This window comes from Anarhichas minor, unplaced genomic scaffold (genome assembly GCF_050575085.1).
Source record: "Anarhichas minor isolate MPS153535 unplaced genomic scaffold, ASM5057508v1 ptg000028l, whole genome shotgun sequence".
NCBI classification, from domain to species: domain Eukaryota; kingdom Metazoa; phylum Chordata; class Actinopteri; order Perciformes; family Anarhichadidae; genus Anarhichas; species Anarhichas minor.
This window is the reverse complement of record NW_027466474.1, coordinates 221,693-236,616: the sequence shown is the minus strand read 5'-3', so window position 1 is coordinate 236,616 and position 14,924 is coordinate 221,693. Positions and strand designations below refer to the sequence as shown.

The 14,924-nt window shown below is 40.7% G+C and overlaps 1 protein-coding gene across 1 annotated transcript in view; it reads right to left on the bottom strand.

The window, feature by feature from the left end:
* fstl5 (follistatin-like 5) overlaps positions 1-14,924 on the bottom strand; it is a 163,865-nt gene that overhangs the window by 10,241 nt on the left and 138,700 nt on the right. The window contains exons 13-15 of the mRNA XM_076103560.1: positions 7,071-7,097; positions 6,717-6,835; positions 1,733-1,882 (exon numbers count right to left, since the gene is read on the bottom strand). Coding sequence (XP_075959675.1) covers positions 1,733-1,882; positions 6,717-6,835; positions 7,071-7,097 — 296 coding nt within the window. The remainder of the gene's footprint in view (positions 1-1,732; positions 1,883-6,716; positions 6,836-7,070; positions 7,098-14,924) is intronic.

Genomic DNA, 14,924 nt, shown 5'->3' with positions numbered 1-14,924 from the left:
TCGGGCCAGGGGTTAGCAGGGGAACTAAAGGTGAAGAAAAGGATCTTAAAGCTGGAAAAGCAGCGTTTCAGTCCGTCAGTGCAAGAAGAACAGAGCAGCTGTTGTTGGCTGAGAAGGAGTAGCAGCCTGTTCAACATTCACAACCTATAGTTGCAACCTGAAAAACTGAGATGAGCAGCGGAAGATATGAAATGTTAATTTAATGTACCTGACACAGTGGAATAACAGGTGTAAGCCTGCTCACTGTGACACCTTATTTATCACACTTGATCAAAAATACTGGAGGCCCTGATTTAGAACTAGCAGGATAAAAAACAGAATTGTGCTGAATCTTTCCGACATTGCCCTTTGCTAAGATTACTAGAATTTTGACAACCAAGAACCAGATCTAAAATTGAACCGGCTATCGGATCCCATGGATAAAATAAGACTCCAGGCTAACCGAGCAACGGGAGGTCGGTGACTGTTGTGCCCACATCTTTAGAGAGACCTGGCTCCAGTGTGAAAATCCAGGATCAATATGCATTTGACGCGCAGAGAACAGGACTCAGAGGAGGCAGACTGTGTGTTTACATTACTAATGCTTGGTGCTTAAACATAGTCACATTTGATAGGCAGTGTTTCCCTGATGTCAAATGTCTAATGTTAAGATGCTGACCATGTTATCTGCCCACATCATTTTGCTGTCGTTTTTGTTGCTGCAGTTTACATTCCTCCTGGTTCAAATGAATACAAATAAAAACCTACTGGGATGCACTACTGTTTTTGTGTTGTTTTTCTAGCGTTGCAAATGATCTAAAACTCAATTTTGTCATGCAATGCTGTGTTGCATATTGACAATAAATCATTCTTTAATCCTTGATTGGCTGACAGACATGCTATGAAGTACAAGTAAAGTACTTATTTTACAAAGAAGTGATCTTTTCGAGGCACCCCCTCCTTAGAGGCAGTATATAGAGTATATATAAAATGTAAGCACAAGGAGAAGTATTAGAGCAGAGAGGCAGTGGGTTTAACAACACTGTGAAATCTATTAGCTGTGCGTAGCTGAATGAGCCTCTGGTCAGCTATAAGAAAATGTAAGTTTACATCCTTGTGTGCATACACAATTATATGTACTAATATAATGAAGTGTCTTATGGAATCAAGCACCTTTCTTGTCTTGCATTCAGCCCCCTGCAGAATGTATGAAGCTCACCAGGGCCAATATCAGCACACCACAGCAATCACTCTTGTGTATTAGTATCCTACTAAATTATTACTCAAGTAGAATATTTTAAGTGCATGCATATCTAATGCTCAAGCTGTTCCCAAAAAGGATAAAGTTCCACACGCACTTTGGGTGAAAGTTGGAGGATGTCGTCCAACGCTCTTATAATGATTTAGTTTTTGGATGAGGGATGATGTATTGTATCAAACTGAATCCCAAGTCGAAGGGGACGATTTAATGAAAAAAACGTGTCCTTCATTCGACAAAATCAATCACAGAAAATACTTACAGTAACGATTTATCGTGGGTTCATTTGGAGAAAGAAAAAGAGAAAAATACACTCGCCTCCTGCAACCTTGAGGTTTCTTGGCACAGATTACAATTTTACAAAACAGGAAAGATTCTTTTCATTTGTTCCCCTTTTCTGTGTAAAATCCTCAACTCCTCCCACACCACACATTGTTGTAATGTTGTTGACAAAATTGACATGAACCTGGTTTTCCAATTTATCCTGAAAACTACCTGGACAGCCTTCTGAGACTGGATGTCAACTATGAGCACTCGATCCAAGGTTGGCTGTGTCACATAAATAAACTTGTCCTTGATGTTGACCGCTGATGACCACACACACCTCTGAACCTCTTCTCCTGGTGAGGTGGGGCACACCTCCTCCTGGAAGGAAACAAAAGCACACACACACACACATTGCCGGTCAACTAATGGTTTTTCATATCACAGGGAACTAGGCCTCATTAAAAAACAAGTATCTCCATTCAGTCGTTATTCTGTGTTGTTTACTACTTGCGGTCTTATCTCCTGTGCTGATGTGAGTTGTATTATCTTGGCAACTTAGATAAATAAGCTTTGCAAGGTCCTGAAAAATCTCTGTAATCGCTCCCATTTGTCCATACATAATCCACAGCACAAAGCCTGCAGACGATCTGCGGCTGTTCAGCTTTCCGTCCTGGCAGCTCTCGCCTTCCTGGCCAACGGGAACTTTAACCGGCCTTCTGTCTCTGGAGCTTGCCCCCCCCCCACCCAGGCCCTCAAAGCCTCCAGGCTCTGCCCAGTCGTCTGTTCCAGACTCTGCGGGACAATTTAGAGAGCCGTTGGCCAGCGAGGATGAATGAAGGTCTCCGGCATGGAGGGATGAACTCTTTCTCCCATATTTACAACTGCAGAGTCAATCCGTGACAGGTGCCGTCCCACAGGCCAACTTCTCTCAGTTAGAAGGACATTAGGTAATGCATGAACTTCATTGAACTCATTCAGGGATAAGGGAGAGCAGCAGCATCACTGAGAGAATTTAACTCATCTCTATTTCAGCCCCAAACTCATCCCGTCCTCTGTATTTCATCTGTAGATAAGCAGGTTAATTTGGGAAGACATAAAACAATCACATAGCAGAGAGGTTGTTTGATGCAGAATGCTAAAACAATGACAGCGCTTTGGCGTTTTTGGCTTCACAACAAGGTTTCCAATTCTTTGTAGCTGTAACGTCTTTCAGTGTCCAGTTGTAGCACCATCTGTCAGTGTTTTTGAACTAAAACAGGTTGGGAAATGCAGTTTTTAAAAGCCAGAGAACCCTGCACTTGGTGAAGCAATGGCTGAGTCATTGGTATTGAACTCTGTGTAACCCCTGCAGTCCCACACTGCGGTCACTTTGTGCCACTTGGCTGTAAATATCTTACTTATTGCACCTTGAAGAGGTGAGAAATCGAACATCTGATGCACAGCTGAGGGTGTGAACGGAGGCGGCTGTAATCCTCAATGTGTATGTGTATTGCATATGTCTGTATGTGTGTGGGTGCATAGCATGTATGTGATTTATGTAGAAACTGACAGCTTCTAAAGACTGCAGATATGTTTTTTCCCCATCATTATGGAAATGCTTTCACTACACATACACCACAGTGTATATGTTGCATATATTCACTCAAATCCTTACTGCATTTAGGACATTATACTGGAACCACACCAGGAACAATAAAATACCATACTGTACTGTATCATTTGAACAAAAGCTGTAAATCCTACTACTGCTAAATATGTCTTCAAAGGACATCCACTCTTTTCACTTGCGAATGGGTGATGACATCTAAAGAGCCATGCTTAAAACAATGATGGTTATGATATTCCCCAGTTAAGCCACTGGATGATTTGTAGTGCTAATATATTTGCGACACAACATCAGCAACATCATCGGTGGGGAGGAAAACAGTGAAACGGCATCATCCGAAGTGTCAAAAAGAGGAACTTCAGAGGAGCAACTCATTTTTATACTTTTAAGGTGGTTCTCTAAGGTCTCAATCCAAACTGCTATGAACTAAAAGTATGATGGGATGTTGATTTTAGAATTCTTTTAAATGGTAGATAACTCAATTCAACACACTGTTTTTGTTTTTTTCCCCCAAAAAGGTGCAGATTAGTTTTAACAGATTTTCCACCAGAATAGTTTCCCCTTCTGTTTACAGGGGAGCACAGGGAACACTTAGGAGCTCAGGATGTGCTTCTGGTCAGAGTGAAGTGAAGAAAGGAGAGACTCTTTTTGAGTAAATATATGGTACCTAAACATACCCACTCCCTATGTTTGAAGGCACAATGAGGATTTTCCAATAATGACTTATGACCCACTACCAGTGTGTGGCGGTGTCTGTATCTGCATAGACCCTGCACTATGCCAGTATTTTCATATTTTGCTGTGTCTGCGACGTTTCTGGGCGTCGACCCCAATAAAACGACCAGGTGCCAGGTCTTAAGCACGCATCCAAGAGGAACCTACAAAAACGGCGGCCACCGAGCTGAAAAGGAACATAAATATAGTGAAGAGAAACGCCAAGTGCACAAAGCTCGTTCCAAAACTAGACGGAATCTGGCATTGGCTTTCACCTAATGGCGAGAACCCTTGTTAAACTGGGAAGGAGGGACCAACTTTGAATGTTGTGTTTACAAAAATGTAACCGCCAAATCCTTCCCATTGTGAAAGAACCATTTAACAACACAACGGGACTCGACACAATGCTTTGGCAGCGAGAATAAACATGGATGCTCCCTCTCAGCTTCTTCCCGACTGCAGAGGGAAGGAAAACAAAGATACTTCGAGGACTGACTTCAGTACAATTGGACATCACAGTGTTTTCCCACGACTGTGTGTATCACAGTAAAACACTATACGGTAGTTAAGGATAATGACTTCGCTGCAAGATTACCATAAACAAATCAATCAATGCACCTATGCGATGGAGAAAAGTGAGTTCCAATGCTGGAAGCGGCCTCATGTGTTCACACAGCAATCCCCCACGACAGCACTGGAACTGGCATTGCAGCACTCACAGTGATGGATATCCTAATACACACACACCTCTCAGAGGAACGCTTGGCTGATTGTTGCTCATTCATGGCACCACTTTATGTATAACAGCCATCCAATAAGCATGGGGGCTCCTGAATGAAAAGCAGCTCAGAGGAAAGCATCCAGTTGAGAACACATGTAAATCGAACAGGTTTCTGTCAGCAGCACGCTTTGAATATTTTGATGCTTGAAGGTTTCAGTGATAAACGGTGTTTCAGGAGGGGCGGGTCTGAGTGTAAAGAGCCCTCCGGGAGGTGAAACCGTCTGCCTGTGGCTGCTTGTGGACTGTAAATTAACAGGTGCACCACCGTAAAGGTGGCCCCCGTGTCCACTGGGCATCATTTTCTGTAGCAGTAGCAGTAATAGCCTGAAGAAAATGTTTGACTATCAGTAACCACTTTAGAGCTGGACTAATCAATAGTTTTAGAATAACAGCAGAAGCATTTACTACGTCCAATCCGCAGAGCATTTTAGCTTCTTTCAGGTCATAATCTTTGGTTCCACAACTTTAAAGTTTTGGTTCAATCTGACAGCTGATCAGCAGCAGCAGGCAGCTGTTTTCAGCAAAAAAATGATCCGCTAAACCCACTGTACAGCCAGACACCTCCCTCAGGAGTAAGTGAGGACTACAAAACTAAAAGTGTTGAAAGGAGACTGAATCATAAAGCGAACATAAACAAGACTCAAAATGAATGCTATTGTTGCCCTGTGTCTTCTGGATGTGGAAATAGGTAACTGCTTGATCACACAATAACAACCTCACAGCGTGATGCGTCAATATTGTGCATAATATTATGGCTTTTTGCTGTGAGGGAGGGCTGCACCTCACTTAAAGCTAAAACACAACTTTTCATAATGTTTTTAAATTTAAATTTTATTTTTTTACAATTGCATACAGCCCTGCATTTGATAATGGCTCGTTACTAAAATATATTTTTCTCTATGTTCTACATATTCTTCGTCACTGTTCAATAATAATCAAGTATCTCCAATTGTCACCAAACAAGAAAAATAGCATTTTTTCCAATCCACAAAGGAATTTAACTTAAAAATCTGAAAATATCAACAAACATTCGTTTCATTCAAAAGTGAACATTATTTGCTATTCTATGTGTTAAATGGTGCCTATATAATGTCTTACTCACCCTAATGAGCTATTCTTATCAAAATCATTCCAACTTCTCTGCATTGCTAAAAATGTACAATTCTTTGTCTGTTTATTTGACAAGAAACAGAGATCAGGCAGGTGCTCTACAGTAGATAAACAAGCACATATCTGTGTGTGCATTCTTATCTAAGGCGGTGGCACGGTGGTTGGAGGCTGTGTCCTCTAAATTCACAAGTGCAACATCACACCGAACCCAAGTTAAATCCCTGTAGAACCTATTGACTGCTTGTGATTGATTTCAGTAGCTATTACTAGCAGGTCAGGCAACAGGACGCTTGTCAAGGCCAGCGAATAATAAATCACATGAGTGACACATTATCCCACCAACACTTAGCTGTTTCCTCACACCAGTTCACTTTAAAAACATTTACATCATAAATGTTTTAGTTTGTTATTGCTTCTTGGTGGAGTTTTTGATTTATGCCTGTTCCCGTTTACACTGCATTGTCTGGTTCCTTTAAAATGTTTTCTAATGTAATAAAATAGAGATTTTAAAGCGACAATTCAACTCAAGTCTCAAGTCCTTGGCAGGCACAAATCATAAACGTTTTCTGGACTGACCTGGACGAGAAAGATGCGTCCGTGTTCGCGCACAGATTCTTTAGAGAAGGTAAGAAGGAATTTGCAGAGATAACCAGAGGGTCAAAGTCTTAAGGAATCCTTTCAGGCATTCAGGAAAGTAAAAATAATGTTTGTTTCCAACCTAGATAGTTTCAAGTTCTGAGACTTGAATAGGCATTCAACTTTTCATTATTACAATCTCTGAATACAGAATTGACATATTATCACCTCATACCTGTTGGCAAACAGTTGCTTAGTAACAAATCCAGCAGACACGGAGCAACATTAGCATTCATTTGAAGAATGTAGGATTTTACCAAACCAAAACACACTGACTGACTAGTACATGACTTCATGTACATGACTAGGAATGAATCATATAACGTGAGTCACAAGCTGATTGCGTCTTTTGCGTGACTACTCACCTGCAGAGCCAGCAGCTTCTCGCTGGGCTTAATGTGTCTCTGTATCTCACATGCCACAGGCTGAATGACTTTAATACCGTCTTCATAAAACACGTAGAACATGTTGCCAATGCCGAGACCTGGAAAGAAAGCACAAACAGCCCCGTTAACACAAAGTGCATATATAAATAAAATAGATTATGAGACTGCACGGTGTGAACATTTGCAACGGAAATTGGCCTACAACATTGTTATCTACTTTCAAAGCATCAAATCATTTAATCCTTCTCATCACAGTTCAGTAACCCTATTACAAAAATTCAATTAACTCAGTTTAATGAACGCTATAGTGAATCAGAAGCAGTCTAGACATACCTTCTTCCCGCCACAAAATGTTTGCCACTGTGAGGGGAAAAAAAAAAGAGGAAAGTGCGGTTAAAAATCAATGCAAGAATCAATGGGAGACCTTTGTGAGCGCTAACACCCAAATACTAACTCCTATTGAGGCAAAGAGGAAAGCAGGCTGCATGAAACTTTTATGGAAACTGTGTCTCTGACACCTCGTGCAACAAACAATCGATAGAGCCCTCTGCAAGGAAATAATTTGATACCAAACACTGGAAAATGGAGTACTGTAAAACAGTTTAAGATTTTTGGTTGCTGCATCCCCGAGTATGTGGAGATGCGTGAAATAAGTTTGAAAAACAAAACCTGAGACATCAGATCGTCATCCATCAATATGAGCTGTATGGATAAGCCGCCTTAGACACCCATGAGTGGGCCACAGGTTCTAAGCTCAGATGATTACCATACGTCATGAGGAGGGATTAGTGTGCTCCTTCCTTCAGTGGCAACAAAACTGTTTCGGCTCCTGTAACAGGTCATTTCTCATTAAATTCACTTAGAGGTGACTAATGATGTGAAATGACGAACAAAAGCCACGCGACACCCAGAGTGCTTTAATGGCCGGCCTAAAACGCAGACCAGCTGGTGGCTTTCAAAGCAGCCAAAGTGCAATTACTTAAAATTACATGACTAAAGCGTGATGTGGTAAGGAGAAAATTTAGAGCCATTAAAAAGTTATTTTCCATGCAAATTCTGCTACTCAATCATTCTTATCTCCCACCACACCAGCAGCATTTTCCTCTCACACTGGCTTCTTAACTGTGACCTTCTCTCTCATTGTTCATCTGTCCCCCGGTCTTCCCTCTGCTTCCACCCCATCTTCCACTTTCAGGCATTTTCTGCCTACAAACCAATCTGCAGCCCAATTCACATCCGATTCTAATCTCGCCTCTATTGCAAATGCTCATTCCCGCAGCCTCTTGCTCGGGTGGACAGATGCGGGGGAAAGAAAAGGGTAGAGACAAAGCCAACTAGACACCACTGCGCCGTTAGTCAGCCTTAATCTTTCAAAAGTGCTTTGTCAAGGTGTTCCTGTGCACCCTTGCATACCTTTTCGCTCATTAAAAGTTGCACAAAAGGAGTGGGGTCTATAGATAGATGGACAAAGAAGTAAGGAAGGAAGGATGGGCAAAATATAAAGCAAAAACAATACCATTTATTTGAGATGTGCCAAAAATGGAAAAGGGAGAAAATGGAAAAGAGGAGTTCGAGATGAGATCTTGTGTGCCTCGGTCTTTTCCAATAGTCCACAGTATTGATGCTATTCATCACTTGGCAGAAAGACTGTGGCTGTTCTGCGCATGGAAGGGGCCCATACATCAACTTCATCATCCATATAACAAAACAAGCTGGCTGCCACTGTAGGCGATGAGTTCACTCTTTCTGGCCGTAATAACTGTGTTTCCACCGGGCTCCAGACATTGGGAACGCCACGCTCACCAGGCTCGCCAGCCGCCCTGGACTCCGCAGTTCCTTCCCGTCAGCAAGGTTACATGAATTCAATTTGTTTGTTTACAAGAGCTGCGACAGTAGGGCAAACAGCCCGTGGTGTTCACCATAGCGGCGTGGCAGTAGACGACGGATGCATAATATCAGTAGAGTAATTGGGTCAGAGTAGATGACTGCCTCCGGTGTGCAGGGTTTCACTGCTCTTTCCAGAGATTATCCCGTCTTGGAAACTTTGACTGCATATGTTTAAATTCTGCTTTCCTTTTGATTTAAGCAGCACACACACACATGCATTATGATTTACAGACTGCAAGTGTTGTAGGCCGTTACAATGAGAAAGCAGAATGGGTAAACCACTCAAATTCTTTCTTCATCTGCATTGATACAAACAGATATCCTCTCAGTGCAGAGACTGATAGCATGCACAGCAGGTATACACCTCATATCCATTACTGCAGCTATGCCAAAAAGTCTTCAGATGCACCTGCCAACACTCACTTACAGTACATCTAGGCCTGGATTAAGATGCCTCAGGACCCCCTGCTTTGGGTCTTAGCCAGAGCCTGTAAAGCGTAAGATCAGCAGAAATGTGTGTTTATCAATGACGTCTCTAACACCATCTTCAATTTTGCTCTCTTAAATGTTCCCTTTTCTTAAATACGTTTCCTATTTCTTTCGAAATCTACTACCTCAAATGTCCTCTTTTTTTAATTGATTCTCTATAAAAAAAACTTTGTCCAACTTTTGTTTTTCTAATTAGAATCAGGGGTTACTTGACTGACTTTCTTAAAGGCCCTGAAATGTTCTTAATTAGCTTCGTACTACCACACCATTTTTGGCAAAAGTTAGAAGAGTTCCAGTACAGGTGAGTTCTTGAGTGTTAGACTCTTAAATAGATGATACCCAAGGGTGTTTTTCTTCACAAAGATTCACTTTTATTTTGGTCGTTAAGTCATGAATATTTAATGTTCTTGAGAAATACTTTAAAACATATTTTGGTTATTCTGGTGATACCATATTTTTCTGAGAGACTACAACCAACAATGTCAGTCAGTCCCACTCTCCCTCCCTGTCTGTGGCTCTCAGCTAAAAGCCATTCACTGAAGACATACATCTTTAAAACAGGTCACACATTTCATTTCTTCTAAAGGGCTCAGTTATTGCCTGAAACACCCGGGCTCTGGCATTTTTATGAAACATTTAAACTGGAGTAAATCTTACAGTTGTTGGAGACTTTTGAAAGGGCATGTCACACATGTTTTTAATATGTTTGGACAGCAATGGAGCTCTTTGGCACAGAGTAACAGCATTGAGATATAGCAGCCTTTGGCTACACAGATACTTGTTAGTAGCATCAACTTTCTGTTGGTTTTAGTCTATTCACATGATTTGTAGATAATAAAAAATACAAATTGAAAAAAAAGTTGATTTATATAGTTCAGGAGAAGTATCGAAGGGTCATTTTGAAATATTTCATGTCTAATTCAAAGTGCTTTTCAAAGTGCTTTTTAATTTATTTTTTTTTACCAACTGCATATATTTGAGGGCGCTTAAAGATCGAGGGCTAACTTCAACAGCAAGTGCCCGGCAGTACTACTTACAGTCAGGTAGAATAAGGAAGCTTTTAAAATAACAAGACTGACTGCAGTAGAACTAGAGCTGGAAGCCTGTGGAGAACTGAAGGCTGTATCATCTCCTTAAGAGGGAAAGTATTCAAAAGACGTGATTCCTTGGACTCTCTATGAGAGTTTCAAAAAAAAAAATACAAGTTACTGGAGAGTTTTAAACATTGAAGCGTCTGAGCTCATCACAAACCAAAACTGCACTGGGAGACACTCAGAGGTAAATATTTAGCTGTGCAATGAATATGAACCACCTGCAATGACAAACAAAAATCCAGGTTTCCACTATTTCATCACATAAACACCTGTGTTTTAACCAATTTATAATGGTTTGTAAAGTTAGGAGAACTAAATCGATACAACCTGTTTAACTGTCTGGTTAGAGCTCCTTGTTGCTGACAGCGTATCCAAAGCCCACTGTGTGATGGTGGAGGGACACCACTGATGGAAACATGTACGCTATTTTGGCACGAGCTGATCTTCTCTATTCAGAGGCTGCGGAGCAGACAGCATGGCGGACCGACTTTGGTGTGGAGCGCGTGGTTCTTATGCGTGTGCCATCGAGGCCCGGGACATCGCAGGGTTTTGTTCCAACCAATCACTTCACCAGCGGATTTCACTGATTAGATCTTCCACTCTGCCTGAATTAAAATAGTGCCGGGTTTGATTGGAACAAAAGCCTACCAACTGTTAAACGTCAAAAAATGGTTTGGAGACACTGTAGAGAGTGAAGTCAGGGGAGTGTGTGGAAGATATAATATGGTGAAGTATAAAGAGCACAGAAGAGAGTACAGAGCAAAGACAGCACAGTCTGTAAAATAGAAACAGTAAAGGGTTGAAAAGATGCAATGATGGCAATATGTCTGAACAAGTCATTAGGTTTGAGAAAATGATGCCAGTAGGCTGAAATAATCCCAAACATTAGAAATTAGTCTCAAGTCAAAACAATCAGATCTGGATTTAGGAAAAAAAAAAATTACAATTAAGATTCCTCAAAATGACTTGATTTGTATTTAAAGCTGTGATATAATCTCACCCGATAATAAGAGCGATTTAGTAACTGACTCGTGACCGAGAGATGTTTTACAGTGCAGCGCTTTTCAGCCCACTAGAGTTGTCAAGACTTTCTGTTCCTGCTGAGGTACGTAAAGGTCAGACATTACTTATGGGCCTCTACAGTGAGTCATAAAGCTTTGAGTAAAGAAAAACAGAAGAAGGAGTAAAGTAAAGAGTAGATACTGGAGTCATGAGTAGGTTATGAAGCAGCACTGTCCTAACTCCTCGAATGAAGCTCATTACCTCACAAGTGTACACTCTGTACCTGAATGTTAGTTTTACTGTCCATAAAAACTTGCTTAGTAAGCAGGTATTTATTGGAGATAAAGTAAACTGGTGTAATGAAATATTTCCGCCAGCTGCTTCTTAGAAAGTTGGAAAAGAACCTCATTATTTTTGTCTCCCAGCTTTTGTTACCACTCTTTATATGTATGTATCTAATAATAAAATGAATTAACAAAGTTAGCTTGACAGTCGACTGTTTATCCCATTATAATGTTTCAGCATCTAATGTAATGTGGTCATTAATTAACAACATTAGCACTGAAAAACTTCCGTGAATCTCATTAAAATCTTAATTATTTGCATGAGTTCTGGGGTGATTGTTCGAGCGCAGATAGAATGTTAGTGCTGCTGCCATGTTGTGTCCTCTACGCCAATTATTTTCTTAATGACAACCAATCAAGAAGGAAATGGCCACACGGTGACATTTTAATCTTAGGCAACATACAAACTACTCATAACTGCTCAGTGCATAACATACATGATAAGAATATAATAAATGCATACTGAGATAAGTCCTGCACCAACACAATAAGAGAGAAATTACAAATAGAAGAGTGGCACTAAAAAGGATGATACACTCCTCTGAACCTGTATTGTGAGGTCGCAATAACAGCAAGAATAATTCTATAATAACAATTTCTTAATTTGGCACAGAAGGGCACTTCAGCTCCACTACACAGTACTCTGAAAGTCCCTCGTACAAGGCATGAAGTGCAGCATAATGTGTAGAGACATGAATTGGGGGAGACCGAAGCAACAAACGCTCGTTCTGATCCTCTGACGCTGCAGAAATAATTGGCACATTGTGAAGGGCAGATATTTTATGCCAGTTTAGTGGCAGGCTGTCAGAGATGGATGGCGCTCTGCCTGCTGGTGACAGACTCTGTTAACGAGATCTCAGAGTAGTGACTGACTGCTCAGGTTTTCCCAAACAACGAAGTGCTTGGGTACATTTGAGAGAAAAACAATTCACTTTAGCGTCTGCGCCTGTGAAGAGAAGGTTTTGACCTTCGAGTTCCTCGGTGGAGAATTCATCTAAAAAAAGATCATTCACGCCTCGCTCATCAGATCATGTTTTTCAGTTCATCTCCTGCTTAATGCCTTATTCAGCCCTTTGACAACTGGCTTAGTTAGTTATTCGGCTCCGTGTCTCATTCAGCCGCCTGGATGAGGAGCCTGGGGCGGGTCATAAACACCATGATTCCACAGAATGAGATCATTACTTTCCACACAGTCAGAATTCGAACACATTTCCAAATATAATCGCAATGTGTTATTTGAATCTGCGTCTGTTTCATATCAGTGGTATTAGATTCAGGGTAGGCTGGCACCACCACATGCCCCGCAGCATCTCTACGTTCGTGGGATCAGAGAAGGAAATCTTGGTAGAAAGTTTCCTGAACTTAAAGACAAATGCCACCCATTTGAAGACAAGTCAGTACTTGTGAACATGGAATACTTATTGCAAAACTTGTGGGATAATGATTACATACCGAAGTTAAAATTCCCAGGTTGAAGTGAAAGACTTTCTCGTGAACCTGCATGATTTCATCCGACTCTGCACAGAATCTGATGACAAGCATTTAGTATACCTATATAGAAGCAGCCAATCTCCTCTCATTGTCTCATTTAGTTATGCAGGTCACATAGAGTCATTAAATTGAGACGGTTTCATAAAAAGTTAAAAGTCCCTCACAGTAACTTTAATTTATTAGGTTGTAAAAGTTATAAAATGCACTAAAAGCCGGATCCAGAGTTTTTTTTTCCTTCCTCGGTTCATGTGAATGAGCCAGAGAACGAGGCTGGACTGAGGGCTTGGAGCTGGGGTTAAAAGAAGCGCTAGTGCGCTGGTTATTTGTGATGATGCAGAAGATCCCTGGAAGATCTGGGTAATTTCATCTGTTATACCTGGAAGTCCTACTTTTTTTTTGTTTGCTTCATGCGCAACTGAGCCTCCAACGCTGTATTCAATTCTCTTTAAACATCAATGGTGCACCTTCTGGGTACCCAGAAAAATACATGCTGAAGAAGCAACCTTCCTCCTTGCATTCAATTATATCACTGTCACGTCACATTAAGCCGCTGGATTCAGAAAGAACAACGGATTTTGCAGCATGAGCACTTATAAATATAGCACGAACAATTACATAAACGGTGGTGAATTTAAGCCCATAAGGAAACACACCAAGTGAAACGCTGTGTTTGGAAATGAGACAGAAGGATGATATCCAGAACAGGTGAAGCGCTAATGTTGGCTCTGTCAGTGAAAGGCAAAACTTACACACAAGTTAATTCTAATGTGAAGTGAATTAGCATCTGCTTCTTCACTGATGTTTTAAAAATGCAGGTTAACTCTGCCCCATCATGGCTAGACACCGTTTCCAGGAAGGTATAGGCAGGAAACTGACCAAGATGGGAATAGCAACACACTCAGTAGCTCTCGGTGGAAAGTTCCATGCTTACTTTACTTTACCTAAAAGCATACATAAAGATTTTCCAACAACTATTGTTACTGGAAAACCTGAGTGCTGACGGAGACGGCGCTCGCAGCAAACAGACAGAGATTAATGAAACGGTGACCTACAGCCGAATCAATCTTCCTCCTCATCCTGTTTTTAAGGTCAGGTTACCTCGACGAAGAACAACATATACAAAAACAAACATTCACTCGGCATTCCATCCAGGGATACATAATGAAATTCTATGCTATCAAACAAATATGTGTCATGATTTTCTTGTTTTTATTATTGTTGTATCTGTATTTATTATTTGTATTGTATGCATTTTTATTATACTTATTTGTAATGGTGAGCTTGAGCATGCTTTGCTTTCTCTTTATCTGGCTGAATTGAGCTTAGTAACATGTTTCTTATTATGTTAATGCATTTGTTGCATGTAAGTAAAATTACCTCGAAAAGTGTTTGTGCGAGAGATTTTAAACTTGTGAATCTTCACCTTTAAATATGTGGAATAAAGTAGCATTAATCATTGGAATAATAATTTTCTTTTTTTTTTTACAACAGAATGCAAATGTCTGAATCTGTGAAAAGAACATAACTACACTGTCTGGAGCAATCTGCAGACATCATTTAAGTGTGAGATTCAGAGAACATGTGAAGCGGTCGCCACCAGTGAGTGTGAGAGCATAAATTGCTGACAGGGAATTTGCTGTTCAAGTAACACATCTAACAACTCCAGCTACTATAAATGAAGAGCCTTGTATGCTCTCAACATTCACTGAAAGATCATCTGTTTGCACTAACTCACAAGCTGTCAATCCACTAGTGCTTTCTGTTATTAATAGGTTTGTAATGCCAGCTGTTTGTTGAACAGGAAAACGAAAACAGCTGCATTGCTTAAAGACACTTTTTGTGCCTAATGAAGTTTATTTTGTTGACACTGAACCTCACAA